The sequence below is a fragment of the Phallusia mammillata genome, chromosome 6 (assembly GCF_965637545.1).
Source record: "Phallusia mammillata chromosome 6, kaPhaMamm4.hap1.1, whole genome shotgun sequence".
Taxonomy (NCBI): Eukaryota; Metazoa; Chordata; class Ascidiacea; order Phlebobranchia; family Ascidiidae; genus Phallusia; species Phallusia mammillata.
The window spans coordinates 18,504,760-18,526,312 of NC_137257.1; the positions used below are offsets into that span (position 1 = coordinate 18,504,760).

General features: G+C 39.4%; 1 protein-coding gene and 58 non-coding genes across 61 annotated transcripts; all 59 read left to right on the forward strand.

The window, feature by feature from the left end:
* Positions 1 to 36: 36 nt before the first annotated feature.
* Trnav-uac (transfer RNA valine (anticodon UAC)) lies at positions 37 to 109 on the forward strand. The gene has a single exon. It is a non-coding gene; the product is annotated as a tRNA-Val (tRNA).
* Positions 110 to 186: 77 nt separating this feature from the next.
* On the forward strand, positions 187 to 259 carry Trnae-uuc (transfer RNA glutamic acid (anticodon UUC)). Its single transcript has one exon. It is a non-coding gene; the product is annotated as a tRNA-Glu (tRNA).
* Positions 260 to 350: 91 nt separating this feature from the next.
* On the forward strand, positions 351 to 423 carry Trnav-uac (transfer RNA valine (anticodon UAC)). The gene has a single exon. It is a non-coding gene; the product is annotated as a tRNA-Val (tRNA).
* A 91-nt stretch (positions 424 to 514) lies between these two features.
* Positions 515 to 587, forward strand: Trnav-uac (transfer RNA valine (anticodon UAC)). Its single transcript has one exon. It is a non-coding gene; the product is annotated as a tRNA-Val (tRNA).
* A 92-nt stretch (positions 588 to 679) lies between these two features.
* Trnav-uac (transfer RNA valine (anticodon UAC)) lies at positions 680 to 752 on the forward strand. The gene has a single exon. It is a non-coding gene; the product is annotated as a tRNA-Val (tRNA).
* Positions 753 to 1,152: 400 nt separating this feature from the next.
* On the forward strand, positions 1,153 to 1,225 carry Trnav-uac (transfer RNA valine (anticodon UAC)). Its single transcript has one exon. It is a non-coding gene; the product is annotated as a tRNA-Val (tRNA).
* Positions 1,226 to 1,316: 91 nt separating this feature from the next.
* Trnav-uac (transfer RNA valine (anticodon UAC)) lies at positions 1,317 to 1,389 on the forward strand. The gene has a single exon. It is a non-coding gene; the product is annotated as a tRNA-Val (tRNA).
* A 91-nt stretch (positions 1,390 to 1,480) lies between these two features.
* Positions 1,481 to 1,553, forward strand: Trnav-uac (transfer RNA valine (anticodon UAC)). Its single transcript has one exon. It is a non-coding gene; the product is annotated as a tRNA-Val (tRNA).
* A 92-nt stretch (positions 1,554 to 1,645) lies between these two features.
* Trnav-uac (transfer RNA valine (anticodon UAC)) lies at positions 1,646 to 1,718 on the forward strand. The gene has a single exon. It is a non-coding gene; the product is annotated as a tRNA-Val (tRNA).
* A 77-nt stretch (positions 1,719 to 1,795) lies between these two features.
* On the forward strand, positions 1,796 to 1,868 carry Trnae-uuc (transfer RNA glutamic acid (anticodon UUC)). Its single transcript has one exon. It is a non-coding gene; the product is annotated as a tRNA-Glu (tRNA).
* A 418-nt stretch (positions 1,869 to 2,286) lies between these two features.
* On the forward strand, positions 2,287 to 2,359 carry Trnav-uac (transfer RNA valine (anticodon UAC)). The gene has a single exon. It is a non-coding gene; the product is annotated as a tRNA-Val (tRNA).
* Positions 2,360 to 2,526: 167 nt separating this feature from the next.
* On the forward strand, positions 2,527 to 2,599 carry Trnav-uac (transfer RNA valine (anticodon UAC)). Its single transcript has one exon. It is a non-coding gene; the product is annotated as a tRNA-Val (tRNA).
* A 90-nt stretch (positions 2,600 to 2,689) lies between these two features.
* Trnav-uac (transfer RNA valine (anticodon UAC)) lies at positions 2,690 to 2,762 on the forward strand. Its single transcript has one exon. It is a non-coding gene; the product is annotated as a tRNA-Val (tRNA).
* Positions 2,763 to 3,162: 400 nt separating this feature from the next.
* Positions 3,163 to 3,235, forward strand: Trnav-uac (transfer RNA valine (anticodon UAC)). Its single transcript has one exon. It is a non-coding gene; the product is annotated as a tRNA-Val (tRNA).
* Positions 3,236 to 3,326: 91 nt separating this feature from the next.
* Trnav-uac (transfer RNA valine (anticodon UAC)) lies at positions 3,327 to 3,399 on the forward strand. The gene has a single exon. It is a non-coding gene; the product is annotated as a tRNA-Val (tRNA).
* Positions 3,400 to 3,490: 91 nt separating this feature from the next.
* On the forward strand, positions 3,491 to 3,563 carry Trnav-uac (transfer RNA valine (anticodon UAC)). Its single transcript has one exon. It is a non-coding gene; the product is annotated as a tRNA-Val (tRNA).
* Positions 3,564 to 3,655: 92 nt separating this feature from the next.
* Trnav-uac (transfer RNA valine (anticodon UAC)) lies at positions 3,656 to 3,728 on the forward strand. The gene has a single exon. It is a non-coding gene; the product is annotated as a tRNA-Val (tRNA).
* Positions 3,729 to 3,805: 77 nt separating this feature from the next.
* Positions 3,806 to 3,878, forward strand: Trnae-uuc (transfer RNA glutamic acid (anticodon UUC)). The gene has a single exon. It is a non-coding gene; the product is annotated as a tRNA-Glu (tRNA).
* A 91-nt stretch (positions 3,879 to 3,969) lies between these two features.
* On the forward strand, positions 3,970 to 4,042 carry Trnav-uac (transfer RNA valine (anticodon UAC)). The gene has a single exon. It is a non-coding gene; the product is annotated as a tRNA-Val (tRNA).
* Positions 4,043 to 4,133: 91 nt separating this feature from the next.
* Positions 4,134 to 4,206, forward strand: Trnav-uac (transfer RNA valine (anticodon UAC)). The gene has a single exon. It is a non-coding gene; the product is annotated as a tRNA-Val (tRNA).
* Positions 4,207 to 4,283: 77 nt separating this feature from the next.
* Trnav-uac (transfer RNA valine (anticodon UAC)) lies at positions 4,284 to 4,356 on the forward strand. Its single transcript has one exon. It is a non-coding gene; the product is annotated as a tRNA-Val (tRNA).
* A 90-nt stretch (positions 4,357 to 4,446) lies between these two features.
* Positions 4,447 to 4,519, forward strand: Trnav-uac (transfer RNA valine (anticodon UAC)). Its single transcript has one exon. It is a non-coding gene; the product is annotated as a tRNA-Val (tRNA).
* Positions 4,520 to 4,772: 253 nt separating this feature from the next.
* Positions 4,773 to 4,845, forward strand: Trnav-uac (transfer RNA valine (anticodon UAC)). Its single transcript has one exon. It is a non-coding gene; the product is annotated as a tRNA-Val (tRNA).
* A 255-nt stretch (positions 4,846 to 5,100) lies between these two features.
* Trnav-uac (transfer RNA valine (anticodon UAC)) lies at positions 5,101 to 5,173 on the forward strand. Its single transcript has one exon. It is a non-coding gene; the product is annotated as a tRNA-Val (tRNA).
* A 91-nt stretch (positions 5,174 to 5,264) lies between these two features.
* Positions 5,265 to 5,337, forward strand: Trnav-uac (transfer RNA valine (anticodon UAC)). Its single transcript has one exon. It is a non-coding gene; the product is annotated as a tRNA-Val (tRNA).
* A 418-nt stretch (positions 5,338 to 5,755) lies between these two features.
* Trnav-uac (transfer RNA valine (anticodon UAC)) lies at positions 5,756 to 5,828 on the forward strand. Its single transcript has one exon. It is a non-coding gene; the product is annotated as a tRNA-Val (tRNA).
* Positions 5,829 to 5,995: 167 nt separating this feature from the next.
* Trnav-uac (transfer RNA valine (anticodon UAC)) lies at positions 5,996 to 6,068 on the forward strand. The gene has a single exon. It is a non-coding gene; the product is annotated as a tRNA-Val (tRNA).
* A 90-nt stretch (positions 6,069 to 6,158) lies between these two features.
* Trnav-uac (transfer RNA valine (anticodon UAC)) lies at positions 6,159 to 6,231 on the forward strand. Its single transcript has one exon. It is a non-coding gene; the product is annotated as a tRNA-Val (tRNA).
* A 90-nt stretch (positions 6,232 to 6,321) lies between these two features.
* Positions 6,322 to 6,394, forward strand: Trnav-uac (transfer RNA valine (anticodon UAC)). The gene has a single exon. It is a non-coding gene; the product is annotated as a tRNA-Val (tRNA).
* Positions 6,395 to 6,485: 91 nt separating this feature from the next.
* Positions 6,486 to 6,558, forward strand: Trnav-uac (transfer RNA valine (anticodon UAC)). Its single transcript has one exon. It is a non-coding gene; the product is annotated as a tRNA-Val (tRNA).
* Positions 6,559 to 6,647: 89 nt separating this feature from the next.
* On the forward strand, positions 6,648 to 6,721 carry Trnav-uac (transfer RNA valine (anticodon UAC)). Its single transcript has one exon. It is a non-coding gene; the product is annotated as a tRNA-Val (tRNA).
* A 91-nt stretch (positions 6,722 to 6,812) lies between these two features.
* On the forward strand, positions 6,813 to 6,885 carry Trnav-uac (transfer RNA valine (anticodon UAC)). Its single transcript has one exon. It is a non-coding gene; the product is annotated as a tRNA-Val (tRNA).
* A 91-nt stretch (positions 6,886 to 6,976) lies between these two features.
* Trnav-uac (transfer RNA valine (anticodon UAC)) lies at positions 6,977 to 7,049 on the forward strand. Its single transcript has one exon. It is a non-coding gene; the product is annotated as a tRNA-Val (tRNA).
* A 91-nt stretch (positions 7,050 to 7,140) lies between these two features.
* Trnav-uac (transfer RNA valine (anticodon UAC)) lies at positions 7,141 to 7,213 on the forward strand. The gene has a single exon. It is a non-coding gene; the product is annotated as a tRNA-Val (tRNA).
* A 494-nt stretch (positions 7,214 to 7,707) lies between these two features.
* Trnav-uac (transfer RNA valine (anticodon UAC)) lies at positions 7,708 to 7,780 on the forward strand. The gene has a single exon. It is a non-coding gene; the product is annotated as a tRNA-Val (tRNA).
* A 90-nt stretch (positions 7,781 to 7,870) lies between these two features.
* Trnav-cac (transfer RNA valine (anticodon CAC)) lies at positions 7,871 to 7,943 on the forward strand. The gene has a single exon. It is a non-coding gene; the product is annotated as a tRNA-Val (tRNA).
* Positions 7,944 to 8,034: 91 nt separating this feature from the next.
* Trnav-uac (transfer RNA valine (anticodon UAC)) lies at positions 8,035 to 8,107 on the forward strand. Its single transcript has one exon. It is a non-coding gene; the product is annotated as a tRNA-Val (tRNA).
* A 91-nt stretch (positions 8,108 to 8,198) lies between these two features.
* Positions 8,199 to 8,271, forward strand: Trnav-uac (transfer RNA valine (anticodon UAC)). The gene has a single exon. It is a non-coding gene; the product is annotated as a tRNA-Val (tRNA).
* Positions 8,272 to 8,521: 250 nt separating this feature from the next.
* Positions 8,522 to 8,594, forward strand: Trnav-uac (transfer RNA valine (anticodon UAC)). Its single transcript has one exon. It is a non-coding gene; the product is annotated as a tRNA-Val (tRNA).
* A 77-nt stretch (positions 8,595 to 8,671) lies between these two features.
* Positions 8,672 to 8,744, forward strand: Trnav-uac (transfer RNA valine (anticodon UAC)). Its single transcript has one exon. It is a non-coding gene; the product is annotated as a tRNA-Val (tRNA).
* A 91-nt stretch (positions 8,745 to 8,835) lies between these two features.
* On the forward strand, positions 8,836 to 8,908 carry Trnav-uac (transfer RNA valine (anticodon UAC)). The gene has a single exon. It is a non-coding gene; the product is annotated as a tRNA-Val (tRNA).
* A 253-nt stretch (positions 8,909 to 9,161) lies between these two features.
* Trnav-uac (transfer RNA valine (anticodon UAC)) lies at positions 9,162 to 9,234 on the forward strand. Its single transcript has one exon. It is a non-coding gene; the product is annotated as a tRNA-Val (tRNA).
* Positions 9,235 to 9,489: 255 nt separating this feature from the next.
* Positions 9,490 to 9,562, forward strand: Trnav-uac (transfer RNA valine (anticodon UAC)). Its single transcript has one exon. It is a non-coding gene; the product is annotated as a tRNA-Val (tRNA).
* A 91-nt stretch (positions 9,563 to 9,653) lies between these two features.
* Trnav-uac (transfer RNA valine (anticodon UAC)) lies at positions 9,654 to 9,726 on the forward strand. Its single transcript has one exon. It is a non-coding gene; the product is annotated as a tRNA-Val (tRNA).
* Positions 9,727 to 10,144: 418 nt separating this feature from the next.
* Trnav-uac (transfer RNA valine (anticodon UAC)) lies at positions 10,145 to 10,217 on the forward strand. The gene has a single exon. It is a non-coding gene; the product is annotated as a tRNA-Val (tRNA).
* A 167-nt stretch (positions 10,218 to 10,384) lies between these two features.
* On the forward strand, positions 10,385 to 10,457 carry Trnav-uac (transfer RNA valine (anticodon UAC)). Its single transcript has one exon. It is a non-coding gene; the product is annotated as a tRNA-Val (tRNA).
* An 89-nt stretch (positions 10,458 to 10,546) lies between these two features.
* Positions 10,547 to 10,619, forward strand: Trnav-uac (transfer RNA valine (anticodon UAC)). The gene has a single exon. It is a non-coding gene; the product is annotated as a tRNA-Val (tRNA).
* Positions 10,620 to 10,709: 90 nt separating this feature from the next.
* Trnav-uac (transfer RNA valine (anticodon UAC)) lies at positions 10,710 to 10,782 on the forward strand. The gene has a single exon. It is a non-coding gene; the product is annotated as a tRNA-Val (tRNA).
* A 91-nt stretch (positions 10,783 to 10,873) lies between these two features.
* Positions 10,874 to 10,946, forward strand: Trnav-uac (transfer RNA valine (anticodon UAC)). Its single transcript has one exon. It is a non-coding gene; the product is annotated as a tRNA-Val (tRNA).
* An 89-nt stretch (positions 10,947 to 11,035) lies between these two features.
* Trnav-uac (transfer RNA valine (anticodon UAC)) lies at positions 11,036 to 11,109 on the forward strand. The gene has a single exon. It is a non-coding gene; the product is annotated as a tRNA-Val (tRNA).
* A 91-nt stretch (positions 11,110 to 11,200) lies between these two features.
* Positions 11,201 to 11,273, forward strand: Trnav-uac (transfer RNA valine (anticodon UAC)). Its single transcript has one exon. It is a non-coding gene; the product is annotated as a tRNA-Val (tRNA).
* Positions 11,274 to 11,365: 92 nt separating this feature from the next.
* Positions 11,366 to 11,438, forward strand: Trnav-uac (transfer RNA valine (anticodon UAC)). The gene has a single exon. It is a non-coding gene; the product is annotated as a tRNA-Val (tRNA).
* A 91-nt stretch (positions 11,439 to 11,529) lies between these two features.
* Trnaa-ugc (transfer RNA alanine (anticodon UGC)) lies at positions 11,530 to 11,602 on the forward strand. The gene has a single exon. It is a non-coding gene; the product is annotated as a tRNA-Ala (tRNA).
* A 90-nt stretch (positions 11,603 to 11,692) lies between these two features.
* Trnav-uac (transfer RNA valine (anticodon UAC)) lies at positions 11,693 to 11,766 on the forward strand. Its single transcript has one exon. It is a non-coding gene; the product is annotated as a tRNA-Val (tRNA).
* A 330-nt stretch (positions 11,767 to 12,096) lies between these two features.
* Trnav-uac (transfer RNA valine (anticodon UAC)) lies at positions 12,097 to 12,169 on the forward strand. The gene has a single exon. It is a non-coding gene; the product is annotated as a tRNA-Val (tRNA).
* Positions 12,170 to 12,259: 90 nt separating this feature from the next.
* Positions 12,260 to 12,332, forward strand: Trnav-cac (transfer RNA valine (anticodon CAC)). Its single transcript has one exon. It is a non-coding gene; the product is annotated as a tRNA-Val (tRNA).
* A 91-nt stretch (positions 12,333 to 12,423) lies between these two features.
* Positions 12,424 to 12,496, forward strand: Trnav-uac (transfer RNA valine (anticodon UAC)). Its single transcript has one exon. It is a non-coding gene; the product is annotated as a tRNA-Val (tRNA).
* Positions 12,497 to 12,587: 91 nt separating this feature from the next.
* Positions 12,588 to 12,660, forward strand: Trnav-uac (transfer RNA valine (anticodon UAC)). Its single transcript has one exon. It is a non-coding gene; the product is annotated as a tRNA-Val (tRNA).
* Positions 12,661 to 16,051: 3,391 nt separating this feature from the next.
* Positions 16,052 to 19,972, forward strand: LOC145233961 (retinol dehydrogenase 12-like). Of its 3 annotated transcripts, XM_080098728.1 has the most exons (8): positions 16,052 to 16,131; positions 16,350 to 16,509; positions 16,783 to 16,919; positions 17,006 to 17,111; positions 17,265 to 17,427; positions 17,701 to 17,861; positions 19,118 to 19,205; positions 19,535 to 19,972. In XM_080098728.1, exons 1-8 carry the CDS (start codon positions 16,120 to 16,122, stop codon positions 19,725 to 19,727), a joined length of 1,020 nt encoding a protein of 339 aa, XP_079954854.1. In that variant the 5' UTR covers positions 16,052 to 16,119; the 3' UTR covers positions 19,728 to 19,972. The 3 variants fall into 3 exon arrangements, with proteins under 3 accessions (XP_079954854.1, XP_079954855.1, XP_079954853.1); XM_080098727.1 differs by lacking the exon at positions 16,052 to 16,131 and having other exon boundaries at positions 16,212 to 16,509; XM_080098729.1 differs by lacking the exons at positions 16,052 to 16,131; positions 19,118 to 19,205; positions 19,535 to 19,972 and adding an exon at positions 18,584 to 18,865 and having other exon boundaries at positions 16,207 to 16,509.
* The last annotated feature ends 1,581 nt before the right edge of the window (positions 19,973 to 21,553 follow it).

Consider the following 21,553-nt stretch of genomic DNA (forward strand, 5'->3'; position numbering starts at 1 on the left):
GAAAAATCAATCACAAGCAACGGTTGGCAGTCAACGGTTTCCGTTGTGTAGTGGCTATCACGTTCGCTTTACACGCGAAAGGTCCTCAGTTCGATCCTGGGTGGAAACAATTTGATATTTTTTGAGACAGACAAAAAATATATTAGAATGAGTTCAGTAACCAAGACAAATCAATCACAAGCAACGGTTTCCGTAGTGTAGTTGTTATCACGTTCGCTTTTCACGCGAAAGGTCCTCAGTTCGATCCTGGGCGGAAGCAATTTGATACTTTTTGAGATAGACAAAAATTTTTGGAGAATGACCACAGTAACCAAGAAAAATCAATCACAAGCAACGGTTTGTAGTCAACGGTTTCCGTAGTGTAGTGGTTATCTCGTTCGCTTTACACGCGAAAGGTCCTCAGTTCGATCCTGGGCGGAAACACAGTGACATTTTTGTAGACAGACAAAACATATTTTAGAATGAGTTCAGTAACCAAGACAAATCAATCACAAGCAACGGTTTGTAGTCAACGGTTTCCGTAGTGTAGTGGTTATCACGTTCGCTTTACACGCGAAAGGTCCTCAGTTCGATCCTGGGCGGAAGCAATTTGATACTTTTTGAGATAGACAAAAAAAATTTGGAGAATGACCACAGTAACCAAGAAAAATCAATCACAAGCAACGGTTTGTAGTCAACGGTTTCCGTAGTGTAGGGGTTATCACGTTCGCTTTACACGCGAAAGGTCCTCAGTTCGATCCTGGGCGGAAACACAGTGAATTTTTAGATCGACAAAAATATTTTAGAATGAGCTAGGTAACCACGAAAAATCAATCACAAGCAACGGTTGGCAGTCAACGGTTTCCGTTTCGTAGCAGTTATCACGTTCGCTTTGCACGCGAAAGGTCCTCAGTTCGATCCTGGGCGGAAACACAGTGACATTTTTTTAGATCGACAAAAATATTTTAGAATGAGCTAGGTAACCACGAAAAATCAATCACAAGCAACGGTTGGCAGTCAACGGTTTCCGTTGTGTAGTGGCTATCACGTTCGCTTTACACGCGAAAGGTCCGCAGTTCGATCCTGGGTGGAAACAATTTGATATTTTTTGAGACAGACAAAAAATATATTAGAATGAGTTTCGTAACCAAGACAAATCAATCACAAGCAACGGTTTCCGTAGTGTAGTGGTTATCACGTTCGCTTTACACGCGAAAGGTCCTCAGTTCGATCCTGGGCGGAAGCAATTTGATACTTTTTGAGATAGACAAAAAATTTTGGAGAATGACCACAGTAACCAAGAAAAATCAATCACAAGCAACGGTTTGTAGTCAACGGTTTCCGTAGTGTAGGGGTCATCACGTTCGCTTTACACGCGAAAGGTCCTCAGTTCGATCCTGGGTGGAAACACAGTGACATTTTTGTAGACAGACAAAACATATTTTAGAATGAGTTCAGTAACCAAGACAAATCAATCACAAGCAACGGTTTGTAGTCAACGGTTTCCGTAGTGTAGTGGTTATCACGTTCGCTTTACACGCGAAAGGTCCTCAGTTCGATCCTGGGCGGAAGCAATTTGATACTTTTTGAGATAGACAAAAAAAATTTGGAGAATGACCACAGTAACCAAGAAAAATCAATCACAAGCAACGGTTGGCAGTCAACGGTTTCCGTTGTGTAGTGGCTATCACGTTCGCTTTACACGCGAAAGGTCCTCAGTTCGATCCTGGGTGGAAACAATTTGATATTTTTTGAGACAGACAAAAAATATATTAGAATGAGTTCAGTAACCAAGACAAATCAATCACAAGCAACGGTTTCCGTAGTGTAGTTGTTATCACGTTCGCTTTTCACGCGAAAGGTCCTCAGTTCGATCCTGGGCGGAAGCAATTTGATACTTTTTGAGATAGACAAAAAATTTTGGAGAATGACCACAGTAACCAAGAAAAATCAATCACAAGCAACGGTTTGTAGTCAACGGTTTCCGTAGTGTAGGGGTTATCACGTTCGCTTTACACGCGAAAGGTCCTCAATTCGATCCTGGGTGGAAACACAATGATTTTTTTTGAGATAGACAAAAAATATATTATAATGAGCTCAGTAACCAAGAAAAATCAATCACAAGCAACGGTTTGTAGTCAACGGTTTCCGTAGTGTAGAGGTTATCACGTTCGCTTTACACGCGAATGGTCCTCAGTTCCATCCTGGGCGAAGGCAATTTGATATTTTTGAGATAGACAAAAATTTTTGGAGAATGACCAGAGTAACCAAGAAAAATCAATCACAAGCAACGGTTTGTAGTCAACGGTTTCCGTAGTGTAGTGGTTATCACGTTCGCTTTACACGCGAAAGGTCCTCAGTTCGATCCTGGGCGGAAACATAATGATGTTTTTTGAGATAAACAAAAATATTTTAGAATGAGCTCAGTCACCCAGAAAAATCAATCACAAGCAACGATTTGTAGTCAACGGTTTCCGCAGTGTCATGTTTTAGAATGAGCTAGGTAACCACGAAAAATCCATCACAAGCAACGGTTGGTAGTCAACGGTTTCCGTAGTGTAGTGGTTATCACGTTCGCTTTACACGCGAAAGTTCTTCAGTTCGATCCTGGGTGGAAACACAGTGACATTTTTTTAGATCGACAATAATATTTTAGAATGAGCTAGGTAACCACGAAAAATCAATCACAAGCAACGGTTGGCAGTCAACGGTTTCCGTAGTGTAGGGGTTATCACGTTCGCTTTACACGCGAAAGGTCCTCAGTTCGATCCTGGGCGGAAACACAGTGAATTTTTAGATCGACAAAAATATTTTAGAATGAGCTAGGTAACCACGAAAAATCAATCACAAGCAACGGTTGGCAGTCAACGGTTTCCGTTTCGTAGCAGTTATCACGTTCGCTTTGCACGCGAAAGGTCCTCAGTTCGATCCTGGGCGGAAACACAGTGACATTTTTTTAGATCGACAAAAATATTTTAGAATGAGCTAGGTAACCACGAAAAATCAATCACAAGCAACGGTTGGCAGTCAACGGTTTCCGTTGTGTAGTGGCTATCACGTTCGCTTTACACGCGAAAGGTCCGCAGTTCGATCCTGGGTGGAAACAATTTGATATTTTTTGAGACAGACAAAAAATATATTAGAATGAGTTTCGTAACCAAGACAAATCAATCACAAGCAACGGTTTCCGTAGTGTAGTGGTTATCACGTTCGCTTTACACGCGAAAGGTCCTCAGTTCGATCCTGGGCGGAAGCAATTTGATACTTTTTGAGATAGACAAAAAATTTTGGAGAATGACCACAGTAACCAAGAAAAATCAATCACAAGCAACGGTTTGTAGTCAACGGTTTCCGTAGTGTAGGGGTCATCACGTTCGCTTTACACGCGAAAGGTCCTCAGTTCGATCCTGGGTGGAAACACAGTGACATTTTTGTAGACAGACAAAACATATTTTAGAATGAGTTCAGTAACCAAGACAAATCAATCACAAGCAACGGTTTGTAGTCAACGGTTTCCGTAGTGTAGTGGTTATCACGTTCGCTTTACACGCGAAAGGTCCTCAGTTCGATCCTGGGCGGAAGCAATTTGATACTTTTTGAGATAGACAAAAAAAATTTGGAGAATGACCACAGTAACCAAGAAAAATCAATCACAAGCAACGGTTGGCAGTCAACGGTTTCCGTTGTGTAGTGGCTATCACGTTCGCTTTACACGCGAAAGGTCCTCAGTTCGATCCTGGGTGGAAACAATTTGATATTTTTTGAGACAGACAAAAAATATATTAGAATGAGTTCAGTAACCAAGACAAATCAATCACAAGCAACGGTTTCCGTAGTGTAGTTGTTATCACGTTCGCTTTTCACGCGAAAGGTCCTCAGTTCGATCCTGGGCGGAAGCAATTTGATACTTTTTGAGATAGACAAAAAATTTTGGAGAATGACCACAGTAACCAAGAAAAATCAATCACAAGCAACGGTTTGTAGTCAACGGTTTCCGTAGTGTAGGGGTCATCACGTTCGCTTTACACGCGAAAGGTCCTCAGTTCGATCCTGGGCGGAAGCAATTTGATACTTTTTGAGATAGACAAAAAATTTTGGAGAATGACCACAGTAACCAAGAAAAATCAATCACAAGCAACGGTTTGTAGTCAACGGTTTCCGTAGTGTAGGGGTCATCACGTTCGCTTTACACGCGAAAGGTCCTCAGTTCGATCCTGGGTGGAAACAATTTGATATTTTTTGAGACAGACAAAAAATATATTAGAATGAGTTCCGTAACCAAGACAAATCAATCACAAGCAACGGTTTCCGTAGTGTAGTGGTTATCACGTTCGCTTTACACGCGAAAGGTCCTCAGTTCGATCCTGGGCGGAAGCAATTTGATACTTTTTGAGATAGACAAAAATTTTGGAGAATGACCACAGTAACCAAGAAAAATCAATCACAAGCAACGGTTTGTAGTCAACGGTTTCCGTAGTGTAGGGGTCATCACGTTCGCTTTACACGCGAAAGGTCCTCAGTTCGATCCTGGGTGGAAACACAGTGACATTTTTTTAGATCGACAAAAATATTTTAGAATGAGCTAGGTAACCACGAAAAATCAATCACAAGGAACGGTTGGCAGTCAACGGTTTCCGTTTCGTAGCAGTTATCACGTTCGCTTTGCACGCGAAAGGTCCTCAGTTCGATCCTGGGCGGAAACACAGTGACATTTTTTTAGATCGACAAAAATATTTTAGAATGAGCTATGTAACCACGAAAAATCAATCACAAGCAACGGTTGGCAGTCAACGGTTTCCGTTGTGTAGTGGCTATCACGTTCGCTTTACACGCGAAAGGTCCTCAGTTCGATCCTGGGTGGAAACAATTTGATATTTTTTGAGACAGACAAAAAATATATTAGAATGAGTTCAGTAACCAAGACAAATCAATCACAAGCAACGGTTTGTAGTCAACGGTTTCCGTTGTGTACTGGTTATCACGTTCGCTTTACACGCGAAAGGTCCTCAGTTCGATCCTGGACGGAAGCAGTTTGATACTTTTTGAGATAGACAAAAAATTTTGGAGAATTACCACAGTAACCAAGAAAAATCAATCACAAGCAACGGTTTGTAGTCAACGGTTTCCGTAGTGTAGTGGTTATCACGTTCGCTTTACACGCGAAAGGTCCTCAGTTCGATCCTGGGCGGAAACACAGTGACATTTTTTTAGACAGACAAAACATATTTTAGAATGAGTTCAGTAACCATGACAAATCAATCACAAGCAACGGTTTGTAGTCAACGGTTTCCGTAGTGTAGTGGTTATCACGTTCGCTTTACACGCGAAAGGTCCTCAGTTCGATCCTGGGCGGAAGCAATTTGATACTTTTTGAGATAGACAAAAAAATTTGGAGAATGACCACAGTAACCAAGAAAAATCAATCACAAGCAACGGTTTGTAGTCAACGGTTTCCGTAGTGTAGGGGTTATCACGTTCGCTTTACACGCGAAAGGTCCTCAATTCGATCCTGGGTGGAAACACAATGATTTTTTTTGAGATAGACAAAAAATATATTATAATGAGCTCAGTAACCAAGAAAAATCAATCACAAGCAACGGTTTGTAGTCAACGGTTTCCGTAGTGTAGAGGTTATCACGTTCGCTTTACACGCGAATGGTCCTCAGTTCCATCCTGGGCGAAGGCAATTTGATATTTTTGAGATAGACAAAAATTTTTGGAGAATGACCAGAGTAACCAAGAAAAATCAATCACAAGCAACGGTTTGTAGTCAACGGTTTCCGTAGTGTAGTGGTTATCACGTTCGCTTTACACGCGAAAGGTCCTCAGTTCGATCCTGGGCGGAAACATAATGATGTTTTTTGAGATAGACAAAAATATTTTAGAATGAGCTCAGTCACCCAGAAAAATCAATCACAAGCAACGATTTGTAGTCAACGGTTTCCGCAGTGTCATGTTTTAGAATGAGCTAGGTAACCACGAAAAATCCATCACAAGCAACGGTTGGTAGTCAACGGTTTCCGTAGTGTAGTGGTTATCACGTTCGCTTTACACGCGAAAGTTCTTCAGTTCGATCCTGGGTGGAAACACAGTGACATTTTTTTAGATCGACAATAATATTTTAGAATGAGCTAGGTAACCACGAAAAATCAATCACAAGCAACGGTTGGCAGTCAACGGTTTCCGTTGTGTAGTGGTTATCACGTTCGCTTTACACGCGAAAGGTCCTCAGTTCGATCCTGGGCGGAAACACAGTGACATTTTTTTAGATCGACAATAATATTTTAGAATGAGCTAGGTAACCACGAAAAATCAATCACAAGCAACGGTTGGCAGTCAACGGTTTCCGTTGTGTAGTGGTTATCACGTTCGCTTTACACGCGAAAGGTCCTCAGTTCGATCCTGGGTGGAAACAATTTGATATTTTTTGAGACAGACAAAAAATATATTAGAATGAGTTCAGTAACCAAGAAATATCAATCACAAGCAACGGTTTGTAGTCAACGGTTTCCGTAGTGTATTGGTTATCACGTTCGCTTTACACGCGAAAGGTCCTCAGTTCGATCCTGGGCGGAAACACAGTGACATTTTTTTAGATCGACAAAAATATTTTAGAATGAGCTAGGTAACCACGAAAAATCAATCACAAGCAACGGTTGGCAGTCAACGTTTTCCGTAGTGTAGTGGTTATCACGTTCGCTTTACACGCGAAAGGTCCGCAGTTCGATCCTGGGTGGAAACACAATGATTTTTTTTGAGATAGACAAAAAATATATTAGAATGAGCTCAGTAACCAAGACAAATCAATCACAAGCAACGTTTTGTAGTCAACGGTTTCCGTAGTGTAGTGGTTATCACGTTCGCTTTACACGCGAAAGGTCCTCAGTTCCATCCTGGGCGGAAGCAATTTGATATTTTTTGAGATAGACAAAAAATTTTAGAGAATGACCACAGTAACCAAGAAAAATCAATCACAAGCAACGTTTTGTAGTCAACGGTTTCCGTAGTGTAGTGGTTATCACGTTCGCTTTACGCGCGAAAGGTCCTCAGTTCCATCCTGGGCGGAAGCAATTTGATATTTTTTGAGACAGGCAAAAAATATTTTAGAATGAGTTCAGTAACCAAGAGAGATCAATCGCAAGCAAAGGTTTGTAGTCAACGGTTTCCGTAGTGTAGTGGTTATCACGTTCGCTTTACACGCGAAAGGTCCTCAGTTCGATCCTGGGCGCAAACACAGTGACATTTTTTTAGACAGACAAAACATATTTTAGAATGGGTTCAGTAACCAAGAGTGATCAATCGCAAGCAAAGGTTCGTAGAAAACGGTTTCCGTAGTGTAGTGGTTATCACCTTCGCTTTACACGCGAAAGGTACTCAGTTCGATCCTGGGCGGAATCATAATGATGTTTTTTAAGATAGACAAAACTATTTTAGAATGAGCTCTGTCACCCAGTAAAATCAATCACAAGCAACGATTTGTAGTCAACGGTTTCCGCAGTGTCATATTTTAGAATGAGCTAGGTAACCACGAAAAATCAATCACAAGCAACGGTTGGCAGTCAACGGTTTCCGTAGTGCAGTGGTTATCACGTTCGCTTTACACGCGAAAGTTCTTCAGTTCGATCCTGGGCGGAAACACAGTGACATTTTTTTAGACAGACAAAAATATTTTAGAATGAGCTAGGTCACCCAGAAAAATCAATCACAAGCAACGTTTGGCAGTCAACGGTTTCCGTAGTGTAGTGGTTATCACGTTCGCTTTACACGCGAAAGGTCCTCTGTTCGATCCTGGGCGGAAACACAGTGACATTTTTTTAGACAGACAAAAATATTTTAGAATGAGCTAGGTAACCACGAAAAATCCATCACAAGCAACGGTTGGCAGTCAACGGTTTCCGTTGTGTAGTGGTTATCACGTTCGCTTCACACGCGAAAGGGCCTCAGTTCGATCCTGGGTGGAAACAATTTGATATTTTTTGAGACAGACAAAAAATATATTAGAATGAGCTCAGTAACGAAGACAAATCAATCACAAGCAACGGTTTGTACTCAACGGTTTCCGTAGTGTAGTGGTTATCACGTTCGCTTTACACGCGAAAGGTCCTCAGTTCGATCCTGGGCGGAAGCAATTTGATATTTTTTGAGATAGACACAAATTTTTAGAGAATGACCACAGTAACCAAGGAAAATCAATCACAAGCAACGGTTTGTAGTCAACGGTTTCCGTAGTGTAGGGGTTATCACGTTCGCTTTACACGCGAAAGGTCCTCAGTTCGATCCTGGGCGGAAACACAGTGAATTTTTAGATCGACAAAAATATTTTAGAATGAGCTAGGTAACCACGAAAAATCAATCACAAGCAACGGTTGGCAGTCAACGGTTTCCGTTTCGTAGCAGTTATCACGTTCGCTTTGCACGCGAAAGGTCCTCAGTTCGATCCTGGGCGGAAACACAGTGACATTTTTTTAGATCGACAAAAATATTTTAGAATGAGCTAGGTAACCACGAAAAATCAATCACAAGCAACGGTTGGCAGTCAACGGTTTCCGTTGTGTAGTGGCTATCACGTTCGCTTTACACGCGAAAGGTCCTCAGTTCGATCCTGGGTGGAAACAATTTGATATTTTTTGAGACAGACAAGAAATATATTAGAATGAGTTCCGTAACCAAGACAAATCAATCACAAGCAACGGTTTCCGTAGTGTAGTGGTAATCACGTTCGCTTTACACGCGAAAGGTCCTCAGTTCGATCCTGGGCGGAAGCAATTTGATACTTTTTGAGATAGACAAAAAATTTTGGAGAATGACCACAGTAACCAAGAAAAATCAATCACAAGCAACGGTTTGTAGTCAACGGTTTCCGTAGTGTAGGGGTCATCACGTTCGCTTTACACGCGAAAGGTCCTCAGTTCGATCCTGGGTGGAAACACAGTGACATTTTTTTAGATCGACAAAAATATTTTAGAATGAGCTAGGTAACCACGAAAAATCAATCACAAGGAACGGTTGGCAGTCAACGGTTTCCGTTTCGTAGCAGTTATCACGTTCGCTTTGCACGCGAAAGGTCCTCAGTTCGATCCTGGGCGGAAACACAGTGACATTTTTTTAGATCGACAAAAATATTTTAGAATGAGCTATGTAACCACGAAAAATCAATCACAAGCAACGGTTGGCAGTCAACGGTTTCCGTTGTGTAGTGGCTATCACGTTCGCTTTACACGCGAAAGGTCCTCAGTTCGATCCTGGGTGGAAACAATTTGATATTTTTTGAGACAGACAAAAAATATATTAGAATGAGTTCAGTAACCAAGACAAATCAATCACAAGCAACGGTTTGTAGTCAACGGTTTCCGTTGTGTACTGGTTATCACGTTCGCTTTACACGCGAAAGGTCCTCAATTCGATCCTGGACGGAAGCAGTTTGATACTTTTTGAGATAGACAAAAAATTTTGGAGAATTACCACAGTAACCAAGAAAAATCAATCACAAGCAACGGTTTGTAGTCAACGGTTTCCGTAGTGTAGTGGTTATCACGTTCGCTTTACACGCGAAAGGTCCTCAGTTCGATCCTGGGCGGAAACACAGTGACATTTTTTTAGACAGACAAAACATATTTTAGAATGAGTTCAGTAACCATGACAAATCAATCACAAGCAACGGTTTGTAGTCAACGGTTTCCGTAGTGTAGTGGTTATCACGTTCGCTTTACACGCGAAAGGTCCTCAGTTCGATCCTGGGCGGAAGCAATTTGATACTTTTTGAGATAGACAAAAAAATTTGGAGAATGACCACAGTAACCAAGAAAAATCAATCACAAGCAACGGTTTGTAGTCAACGGTTTCCGTAGTGTAGGGGTTATCACGTTCGCTTTACACGCGAAAGGTCCTCAATTCGATCCTGGGTGGAAACACAATGATTTTTTTTGAGATAGACAAAAAATATATTATAATGAGCTCAGTAACCAAGAAAAATCAATCACAAGCAACGGTTTGTAGTCAACGGTTTCCGTAGTGTAGAGGTTATCACGTTCGCTTTACACGCGAATGGTCCTCAGTTCCATCCTGGGCGAAGGCAATTTGATATTTTTGAGATAGACAAAAATTTTTGGAGAATGACCAGCGTAACCAAGAAAAATCAATCACAAGCAACGGTTTGTAGTCAACGGTTTCCGTAGTGTAGTGGTTATCACGTTCGCTTTACACGCGAAAGGTCCTCAGTTCGATCCTGGGCGGAAACATAATGATGTTTTTTGAGATAGACAAAAATATTTTAGAATGAGCTCAGTCACCCAGAAAAATCAATCACAAGCAACGATTTGTAGTCAACGGTTTCCGCAGTGTCATGTTTTAGAATGAGCTAGGTAACCACGAAAAATCCATCACAAGCAACGGTTGGTAGTCAACGGTTTCCGTAGTGTAGTGGTTATCACGTTCGCTTTACACGCGAAAGTTCTTCAGTTCGATCCTGGGTGGAAACACAGTGACATTTTTTAGATCGACAATAATATTTTAGAATGAGCTAGGTAACCACGAAAAATCAATCACAAGCAACGGTTGGCAGTCAACGGTTTCCGTTGTGTAGTGGTTATCACGTTCGCTTTACACGCGAAAGGTCCTCAGTTCGATCCTGGGCGGAAACACAGTGACATTTTTTTAGATCGACAATAATATTTTAGAATGAGCTAGGTAACCACGAAAAATCAATCACAAGCAACGGTTGGCAGTCAACGGTTTCCGTTGTGTAGTGGTTATCACGTTCGCTTTACACGCGAAAGGTCCTCAGTTCGATCCTGGGTGGAAACAATTTGATATTTTTTGAGACAGACAAAAAATATATTAGAATGAGTTCAGTAACCAAGAAATATCAATCACAAGCAACGGTTTGTAGTCAACGGTTTCCGTAGTGTATTGGTTATCACGTTCGCTTTACACGCGAAAGGTCCTCAGTTCGATCCTGGGCGGAAACACAGTGACATTTTTTTAGATCGACAAAAATATTTTAGAATGAGCTAGGTAACCACGAAAAATCAATCACAAGCAACGGTTGGCAGTCAACGTTTTCCGTAGTGTAGTGGTTATCACGTTCGCTTTACACGCGAAAGGTCCGCAGTTCGATCCTGGGTGGAAACACAATGATTTTTTTTGAGATAGACAAAAAATATATTAGAATGAGCTCAGTAACCAAGACAAATCAATCACAAGCAACGTTTTGTAGTCAACGGTTTCCGTAGTGTAGTGGTTATCACGTTCGCTTTACACGCGAAAGGTCCTCAGTTCCATCCTGGGCGGAAGCAATTTGATATTTTTTGAGATAGACAAAATTTTTTTAGAGAATGACCACAGTAACCAAGAAAAATCAATCACAAGCAACGTTTTGTAGTCAACGGTTTCCGTAGTGTAGTGGTTATCACGTTCGCTTTACACGCGAAAGGTCCTCAGTTCCATCCTGGGCGGAAGCAATTTGATATTTTTTGAGACAGGCAAAAAATATTTTAGAATGAGTTCAGTAACCAAGAGAGATCAATCGCAAGCAAAGGTTTGTAGTCAACGGTTTCCGTAGTGTAGTGGTTATCACGTTCGCTTTGCACGCGAAAGGTCCTCAGTTCGATCCTGGGCGCAAACACAGTGACATTTTTTTAGACAGACAAAACATATTTTAGAATGGGTTCAGTAACCAAGAGAGATCAATCGCAAGCAAAGGTTCGTAGAAAACGGTTTCCGTAGTGTAGTGGTTATCACCTTCGCTTTACACGCGAAAGGTCCTCAGTTCGATCCTGGGCGGAATCATAATGATGTTTTTTAAGATAGACAAAACTATTTTAGAATGAGCTCTGTCACCCAGTAAAATCAATCACAAGCAACGATTTGTAGTCAACGGTTTCCGCAGTGTCATATTTTAGAATGAGCTAGGTAACCACGAAAAATCAATCACAAGCAACGGTTGGCAGTCAACGGTTTCCGTAGTGCAGTGGTTATCACGTTCGCTTTACACGCGAAAGTTCTTCAGTTCGATCCTGGGCGGAAACACAGTGACATTTTTTTAGACAGACAAAAATATTTTAGAATGAGCTAGGTCACCCAGAAAAATCAATCACAAGCAACGTTTGGCAGTCAACGGTTTCCGTAGTGTAGTGGTTATCACGTTCGCTTTACACGCGAAAGGTCCTCTGTTCGATCCTGGGCGGAAACACAGTGACATTTTTTTAGACAGACAAAAATATTTTAGAATGAGCTAGGTAACCACGAAAAATCCATCACAAGCAACGGTTGGCAGTCAACGGTTTCCGTTGTGTAGTGGTTATCACGTTCGCTTCACACGCGAAAGGGCCTCAGTTCGATCCTGGGTGGAAACAATTTGATATTTTTTGAGACAGACAAAAAATATATTAGAATGAGCTCAGTAACGAAGACAAATCAATCACAAGCAACGGTTTGTAGTCAACGGTTTCCGTAGTGTAGTGGTTATCACGTTCGCTTTACACGCGAAAGGTCCTCAGTTCGATCCTGGGCGGAAGCAATTTGATATTTTTTGAGATAGACACAAATTTTTAGAGAATGACCACAGTAACCAAGGAAAATCAATCACAAGCAACGGTTTGTTGTCAACGGTTTCCGTAGTGTAGTGGTTATCACGTTCGCTTTACACGCGAAAGGTCCTCAGTTCGATCCTGGGTGGAAACACATTTTTCCATTCTCTGTTTTCTCTAACAAGTTTGGCAATATTCGGTGAGATGGACGATGGAGAAATGCAGAGCGATTTTTCCATATGGCTGTCAGAAATTACTGATCTTACAGGGATTTGAAGTCATATGTCAATCTTTCTTGGAAAGTTCTGTTGGCGTTACTTGCTTTTTATTTCCTGTTTGGCATAATCTATATCACTGCAGAGTGCGGAAGATGTTTTTCTGCTAAATGTGTTTTGCGCGAGTCTCTGATACGATGCAGATGTATTTCAATGAACCAAGAAACATTAGGCTACTGACTGACTCTTCAAGCACGAGTCAGATTGTGACGCAACAATGTAGAAATTGTGATGCGTAACAATGTGCATTGTGACGCAACAAAAGCAGCTTAAACAGTTGTGTATTACTACTCTATTAACAAAGAAATAAGGCAAAAAACAATTAAAATGTCAATTTTTCGGAATGAAAGTTAGGCAAAATTACGTAGGCGATTAAGTTGTCATTTCAAAAAATACTACGTGGGCCACTCAGAATGTTCCTGCGGGCCACATGTGGCCACGGGTTGGACGCCCCTGTTTCAGATAGACAAAAAATATTTCAGAGTAAGCTCAATAACCAAGAAAAATCAATCATAAGCAACGATTTGTAGTCAACGGTTTCCGTAGTGTAGTGGTTATCACGTTCGCTTTACACGCGAAAGGTTCTCATTTCGATCCTGGGCCGAAACAAAATCAGTTCAAAATCAGGTCGCATTGAGAATGAAGTGCAGATGTGTAACAAAGAAGAGTCGGTTTCTGTGACACAACAAGCGACGGAGCGAAACGCTCCGATTCAGACGAGCTCCGATAAGGACGACGCAAAGTCATCGCGTGATGTGATCAAAATGGACCTGCAGAGGGTGAAGATACACAATACAGTTTCTTTCACTCAAAAGGCGAAATTACAGAACACCACGACGCAGCTTACCGGCGATAACTCAGAAAAGAAATTATTTCAGGAACACAAGAGAAGTGAAATGTGTCTGCGCTATACAACAGATTGTCGAGCAACGAACTGATGACAATCTCCATTTAGCGTCTACCAGGGAGAGCACCTTTCAAAGTGCATTTATCCGTGTCATGTCATCCATGACAAGCCGCCGACAGATGGAACAACCAATGCAGTTAGGTGAACAGTTTGAGGAACCATCTTTCCGAGATTCGAAGCCATGTCATTTCCAGGGGGATTTCCTCACGTTGTTTAGGTGCAGAAGTATGCAAGAAAACGCAAAGAAAGAAAACATTGGATTGAGGAAGCAACATCTTCAGGAAGAGAGAGCATTGACTTGCGGGTGGCACTGATGAGTTATAGAAACATTTTTGTAAGATTGCGCGAAATTTTCTTGTTTGAAGAAAATCTCCTTTTAAAACGGGGTTATGCCACAAAAGTTCTAGACCGCCCCATGACAACATCTCGCGACCCAGTGCATCACGGGCAATTTCTGACGGCTAGATTCTATTGTTGCAGACGGTATTGTTTTGTTTTTGTTCTCATGTGCCAGTTTTATTGCTTCGTTACCCGTTGCAGTGTACATTGTTTATCTGCAGGGTATGGTCACGGCAAGTTAGAGCCTTTTACCCCCATCATTGTTGCATCAGCGTTATAAGAACCCCCCTTCTCATGATTAGGATAAGATAACATAGAATGGAATAGAGATAACTTGAAGTAGCGCTGGATTGTTGTTTTGGTTACATGTGGTTGGACGTAAATAAATGTAAAAGGAAAGGTTTGCTGCTGATCAGAGTACACGTGCGTTAGCTGTTAACGAACTTCCGATAGTCAGTCCCAAACTTTTGCAAACCCGTGAAAACGGAACGTGACACTGTCGCTTTAGTTTCCGGTTTCTAACTGATAATTTGTGCAGCTTAGGCAATCTATTTCTTCTATATCTTCTTCTGTATTTTCTCTTTCTGGTTCTATTTGTTTGCAGTTATTATGGTCGTGATTAAGTTCTAAATACAATGTTCTTGACCTTTACCAACATTAAATGTTTAGTTTTGGATATATTTTTACCTTGAGAGACACTTTCATCCATGCCTCTGTTTAAAACGCGTCTCTTGTTGGAAAGTTTGGCTGGACAGTTCGGGACACTAAAAAGCGTGGGTACCGCACCCGACTCAAGCTTTTTAAACTCGTCTGCTCTTTTTTCATATTGATTTAACATAAAATGGGTCTAAATTAAACCAGGCTTTAGTTTAATGCTCACCTGTCAAAGATATGCTATTCTAACCTCGCATAAACGACTGTTTTTGTTGGGCGTCCACTTGTCCCGACGACAATTTTGCAAACAACGTCGTCGGTGGTACGCATTTATTGGAAACCTTAACATTCGAATTCCACATTTGCTTTTGTTTGAAGTTTTGAACAGTTGGGAGCTGAACACATTACACATTACGCAATTTGTGCAAAAACGCATTACACATTACGCAAAAAGCTGAACACATTACGCAATTTGTCCCACACATTACGCAATTTGTGCAGAAAAATACTTAATTTCAAAACCTTAAAAGTGTACTTTTGTAGTGATACAAAAGTAAGTTATTCCTGTCAAGTACGCATACTTATACAAAATTAGCAGCGTAAAATACCGTTTTCGGCTACTTACCGTATGGAAAACAATTAAGCCCTATTGACAAAAAAATTAAGGCCGTTAAATTTGTTTCTAATCTGTCGAGTTATTTAAATTTAGCAAACATATGCGTTTCTCCCTACATATGCGAGTTTTGGCAAAAACATTTTTACATGTTTGTAAAGAAAAGTCAGTAAACATATTAGTTAAGGTTTTAATGAATGCCTTGAATGTTGTGTATAGGCAACTGTAGCCTACAGTGTGTCAGTTTCAGCATTTCCAACATAGGCTGTTTGTACCTAACCCACAGACATTGAAAGTGAGACTAAACAAGCTTCTGTTAAAACATTTGTCGAAAATGTTTATGATTCAATCACTTTTTTGGACTCTTACATATGTAAGGCTATTAAAAAATACTTATAAACGAAATGTCATTTTCCTTATACCCAGCAAACAATTTGTGTATTTGTTAACTATGCAGTTATGATTTTGTTCTGTATACTGACTAGTGTCTGCTGAGATTTATAGCAGTATTCAGGGTAGGTCCTATAGTTTTCTCACCTATATTTGTTTTGGCTGATTGTAACAGGTATTCCATTGAAGAATAATAAGATATTGTTGGAACTTAGCACGACATCACACTAAAACTTAAACATGTTTTATCTTTGTTTTTGCAATCCTGATCAGAAAATGCAGTAACTTACCTATGCAACGCTTGCAATATTTTCACCAGCTGGAGCATCTCTTGTGCAGTTACCAATTAAAATGTAAAAACTTAGTTCAGGTCTTCAAACTACAGACTGCCGGCGCAAAAAGCTCTCATGCGTGTCCAAAACAAAAATAAATTTAATGCATATACCGGTAAGTAATTATTGTTGTTTTAATGGTGTCTCAACTAGAGCCACGTTTGTGTCAATATAGTAGTTCTGGTTTAACAAAAAAACGTGTTGTTGAAAACCGCTATTTCCGGCCTTGGTACAATGGTTGGCACGTTTTTGTGTTATTTGTATTTGCTGAGTCATTACAGAGTGCGGGTGGCAGGTTTTGTCGCAGTCACTGTTTTGTGTTTACTTTTGCAGTGTGGATTTCCATCGCGAATTGAAGCAAACATGTTGTCTAAAAAACAAGTTTTGATCGTAATTTTGGCGCTGCTTGCGTATTATTGGATCAAATATGTGAAGCAAGGTCCTGTGTATACAACGGACAAGCGCTTGGATGGAAAAACTGTGTTAATTACAGGTTTACACATACATTTTGTTCCTTTTTGTAAGATAAGATGTTTTTTTTTCTTCGTTTTTTTCAACATTATTTTATTATTAAACATAAAAACATTTAAAATGGTGTATGTTTAAACTGTCTCTAATTGCTCTGTTGGCAAATAAGTTGCTAAAAAATGTTGAAGTTTGTTAACTTACTTAAATTCATAAGTAGTAGCCAAAGTAAACTGTTCAACTTAAAACATCCATGCCTCACCCCAAATACCCTTTTTAAGACTTTTTCTTGCCTTTCAAGGTGGAAATGCTGGTGTTGGCAAAGCCACTGCAATTGAATTTGCAAAACTAGGAGCAAGAGTTGTCATTGCTTCTCGAAATGTTCAGAAATCGCAAAAAGCAAAGTATGATATCATAGAAGAAGCTGGAAATAAAAATGTAAGATGAATACTGTGGTGTGTGGTTGATAAGTTGGGGCAACAGGTTTGAACTTACTTTTTAAACTTGGCACTTTTTATTTTTAGGTTTTTGCTATGCAACTGGATCTTGAAAATTTTAATTCAATCAAATCATTCGTGAAACAGTTTGACAAGGAACAAGAACATCTCCATTATCTTATTAACAATGCTGGTTTGTTAATTTGTGATATGTTTGTTAAATGTAAGGCATGTGTCGTTCATGAACTTGAATTTCATGAATTTTTCATTATTGTTTTTTTGCGGAAACTAACAATTTGTTTGGCTAAAAATATGTATTCCTAAAGTTCACCCCATGTTTTTTCAGGTGTAATGGGTATCGATGGAATAACAGATTATGGTTATCATCGTGTGTTTGGTATAAATCATTTCGGAACATTTTTGCTTACGAATTTGCTCATGAAAACAATTAAAGAAACCTCAAAAAGATCTCCAGCTAGAATTGTTAATGTTTCTGCAGGACTTTACAAGTAAGTAAACTGAAGTAAAGTAGCACAGCTAATATGGATTTGTATGATGGTATTTTGTAAACTTTCCCTTGGCTTCTAAGAGTTTTCAGTGAAACTGACTTGCATGCATAAAGCTTTGTATTTGCTGTAACCAATACCATTACTTCTTTTCGCCATAAACTATGCAGTCACAGTAAATCCTCAACAAGACTGAACTAAATCTATAATGTTAGTCTATGACTAGTCCTTGTTTCACACTAAAGCTGTTTTTGTTGATAAACTTTTTTTTAATAGACTTGGTGCTTTGGACTTTGATTACATCAGGTCTGAAACAAATGGATATTTTTCTGATTTAAAAATGTATGGTCAAAGCAAACTTGCCAATATCATGTTCACCATAAAATTAAGCAAACTACTAAAAGGATTTGATGTTACGACCTATTCCATGCACCCAGGTAAACAAATATCACCATTATGCAATATATAACTTTCATTTTTTAAATATCTGCTTATGCTAGCCACACTACATTAAAAGTGGTGTTCCATTTTTTTTACTAAAGTTGCAATAAAACCTAACTTTGTTTAAACCAGGGAGTCGAACCGCTTGTCATATGGGTTCAGGTTCGGTTCGGGTTCACGTCGTTTTGTTTTTAAGGGTTCGGGTTCGGTTCAGGTTTTTAAAAATTTTCATTTTCGGGTTCGGGTTTTGTTCCGGTTTGGGCAAATTATCCGGTCCAAACCGGTTTGCGGTTTTTGAACCGGTTCAAATTTTCATTCGTTTCGATTTAATTCTACCCATCATCTACTTGGCCTTATCAAACTCAGAAAGAATTTTGACCGTGCACTGTTATTTTTGACACGCCCTATAAGTGTTATCTAACGTGTTTTTCAGTGCCCTGTTTTGAAAAAAAATCACAAAATATAAAACGGACTGAATTGTTTTCTGGTTCAGTTCCGGTTTGGGTCCAACGCCAAACAAAAAATAGGGTTCAACTCCGGTTCGGGTTTTTTGAAAATCGTCATTAGCGGTTCGGGTTCGGTTCGGGTTTAATGAAATTAACCGCTCAAACCGGTTCGCGGGTTCGGGTTCAGTTCCGGTTCGACTCCCTGGTTTAAACAGTTGGATAAATAAATAATTAAGTTTGAATCTTTATCTAACATTTTTTGTGTTATACAGTAGTTGTTAAACCAGAAAGGGCTATTTTCCACAACCTTCAAGACATTGATTCTGTTTCAAATCATTACTACTTCATACAATGATTTTGATTTCATGTACAATTTTGCATAAAAGTAATTTGTACAAACTAGGAGTGATGCTATTGTGCACTTTACTTTGTTTAACAGTTCAAACATCATTGTACTATTATTCATCCTCTTTTTGAGGGATGTGTCATCGTTTTTTGATTACCATGTTTGCTAATTATCCTACATGCAAAAATAAAGGTGGATTTTAAACATAGCAGCTTTGTAATGCCACATACACATATAATGTAGGTCATGATAATTGTCAGTAAAACTTAACAGAAAGTTTTACTCTGTCTGGACTACATTAAATGTCTGTGTAGAATTAAAAAAATATCTAATTATAGTTTCTTTGTGCTAAAACAGTAGATGCCAATAGTCTGTATCAATGTCTCATATTTTTGGTGATAAAGATAGTGAAGGCTTAATCAGTGTGTGTCATGTGATAAATAGTGCAGGAAATTTTCAGGGGCAATCAAGTCTGAGATTGGGACAAGCTTTCAACAAAGTTCCATATTAAACTTTGCTTACAAAATTATATCCCCTATATTTTTCAGGTAAGAAAACTTTTCAAACCAATATCTTTCTGCTGCCAATATTTTTGACTATTGATGGAAAACCATTGCTTGTACTGTTGCAGATAGTATTTTTAGGTTCTAGTTGCTAACTTTATCACAATTATTTGTTATTTAGTGTTCTTAATTATGTACAAACCAATCACACAAACTCTTCCATTATACTCCTGCAATATGTCATTTGTTATGTTGGTTTGTTTTGGCCTATGTAAACAAAGTGGTGTTATAAAGTGTATTGCATTGTGTTTTACCCATTAATGCTCTGTGTTAAACTTATTAGTGTTTATGTGAACAATATTTATATTTTGCAGAGAGGGGTTCTATGGAGCACAAACTATCATGTATTGTAGCCTTGATGATAATGTGACTAAGCATAGTGGGGGTTACTTCAGTAATTGCAAACAAGAAGATTTGACAGAAATTGCTATGAATGATGGGGCTTCACAAAAGCTCTGGGATATAAGTGTGGAAGTTACACAAAAATACCTGAATGAAAATTGGTGACCACCAGTTTAATGCCAAATTTACTCCGTGCAATGAACCACTTTTTCACTTTGCCTGCACTGTGAACACACAATCACCTATGTTGCTGAGTCTTTTGTAGTTTTATTTGTTTTTGAAACCATTTTTGACAATTCATCATATTGTGTAAAACTACTCGTATGGCAGTCTACACATAACGGTTTCTATTTATTCTTGTCAAGGAAGTCAATGGCCGTTCGCCAGACATTAAAAGGTTATGCAAACAATTTCCTGTAACGTCAACTAAGCTTACATGCACAATAAGTCAATTGTTAACATAGTGCCAAAGCTTCAAGCTGTCGTGATTTCAAGTGCAAGAACTCATAAATGTAAGTATTTTGTTCCTAAAACCTACTCTTGTTTTATCAGCCTCCCAGTGTTGGTGAATAGCGGACCTGTGTAGCGGCTATCATAGTATTGTGTACAATGTTTACATTAACCTTTGCATTTTCGTGTGCAAAAGCATTTCCTAGGACAATGGTTCTCAACCTTTCGTGGAGCGTGTCCCCCTAAAAGTAACTTTTGGATCTCGTGGCGCCCTTCAAAAATGTAAATGGCAATCTCATGTTGGAATTCGGTACAAATTTCGACTTTAAACAGGTTGAATAGAATAAACAAGAATCCGTAATCGTAAAAACCTCCATATCAACAAATAGTATGTGAAATAGTCGATTAAATTCGAAAATAAAGTTAAACTGAAATAAACTGGTGAATCTACACCCGTGGCCCCTCTGGGACCATGAGCCCTGGTTGAGAACCACTGTCCTAAGACGCCGTAAAATGGAATTCAACTCGTCACAATAAGTTTTCAAAGAGATAACAGTTCCGTTCGTACTATTCGAGTCATTTTGTTCTTCTAGGATGTTCCGCACAAACCTCAGGTGTTTGTTCATCTTTGCACAAACTTCCTTCTGTTTATACTGTCGTTTCCGGTTAAAGTGGAACAAAGTCGCTCGTACAAAAAGCATAGCAGCTCGGTTAGAGGGCGCTATGACTTTTTAAAATTGCACATTTGCCATCAAATAAATTCTGTAACTTAAAGGGAAAAAGGTTCGCTGTTAAACTAAGATTTTGCATTCATATAAATGAGATGTTTTTCATCCTAAGTATATGGGGTCTCTGGCGAATTTTTGGACGTCAAATTTTTGAAATTTATTGCTATCAATTCGCCTACTCAAGAATACAAAAAAAGAAAGAAGATCCAGATACATTGATTTGGGAATAATTGATGCAATTATTTCTACCTGTTAACAGCTTGCGTTTCATCAACGTACAACATGTATTTTGCCTTTTTCAACGGGGCACAAATTACTGCAGCATTTTTTGTATGATTTGATTTTTTTACACGACAATTTAGCTTTGCAGTTCTTACTTCAGTCCATACGAGAGTAATGTAATATTGCAACTACTTTGTCCAGATTAAAACCCTAACACAGCTGCGAGCAAAATATCTTCATCGTTTCTTAGTACCTGTAAGCTTAACCGTGAAAACCTGTACTATACGCTGACAATCTGTTACAGTGTAATCGCTGGATCATTGATTGGCGGAAACAAACTTTTCTCAGTTTTCTGAGATTTAAAGTATCTGCATTATATTTCAATAGCTAGACGCATTTTCTTGGTTTAGCTTTTACAACCTTCCAGAAAAATCAAATTTGTTTTTTACTTCAAAAAGATCGTTTAATGACATGACAATGAAAAGTACATCCCTGCCGGGACTCGAACCCCTGGATTAGAAGTCCAGCGCGCTAATCCATTGCGCCACAGAGACATTGAGAAATTTCCTGTGACTTGCAATGTCACAATTT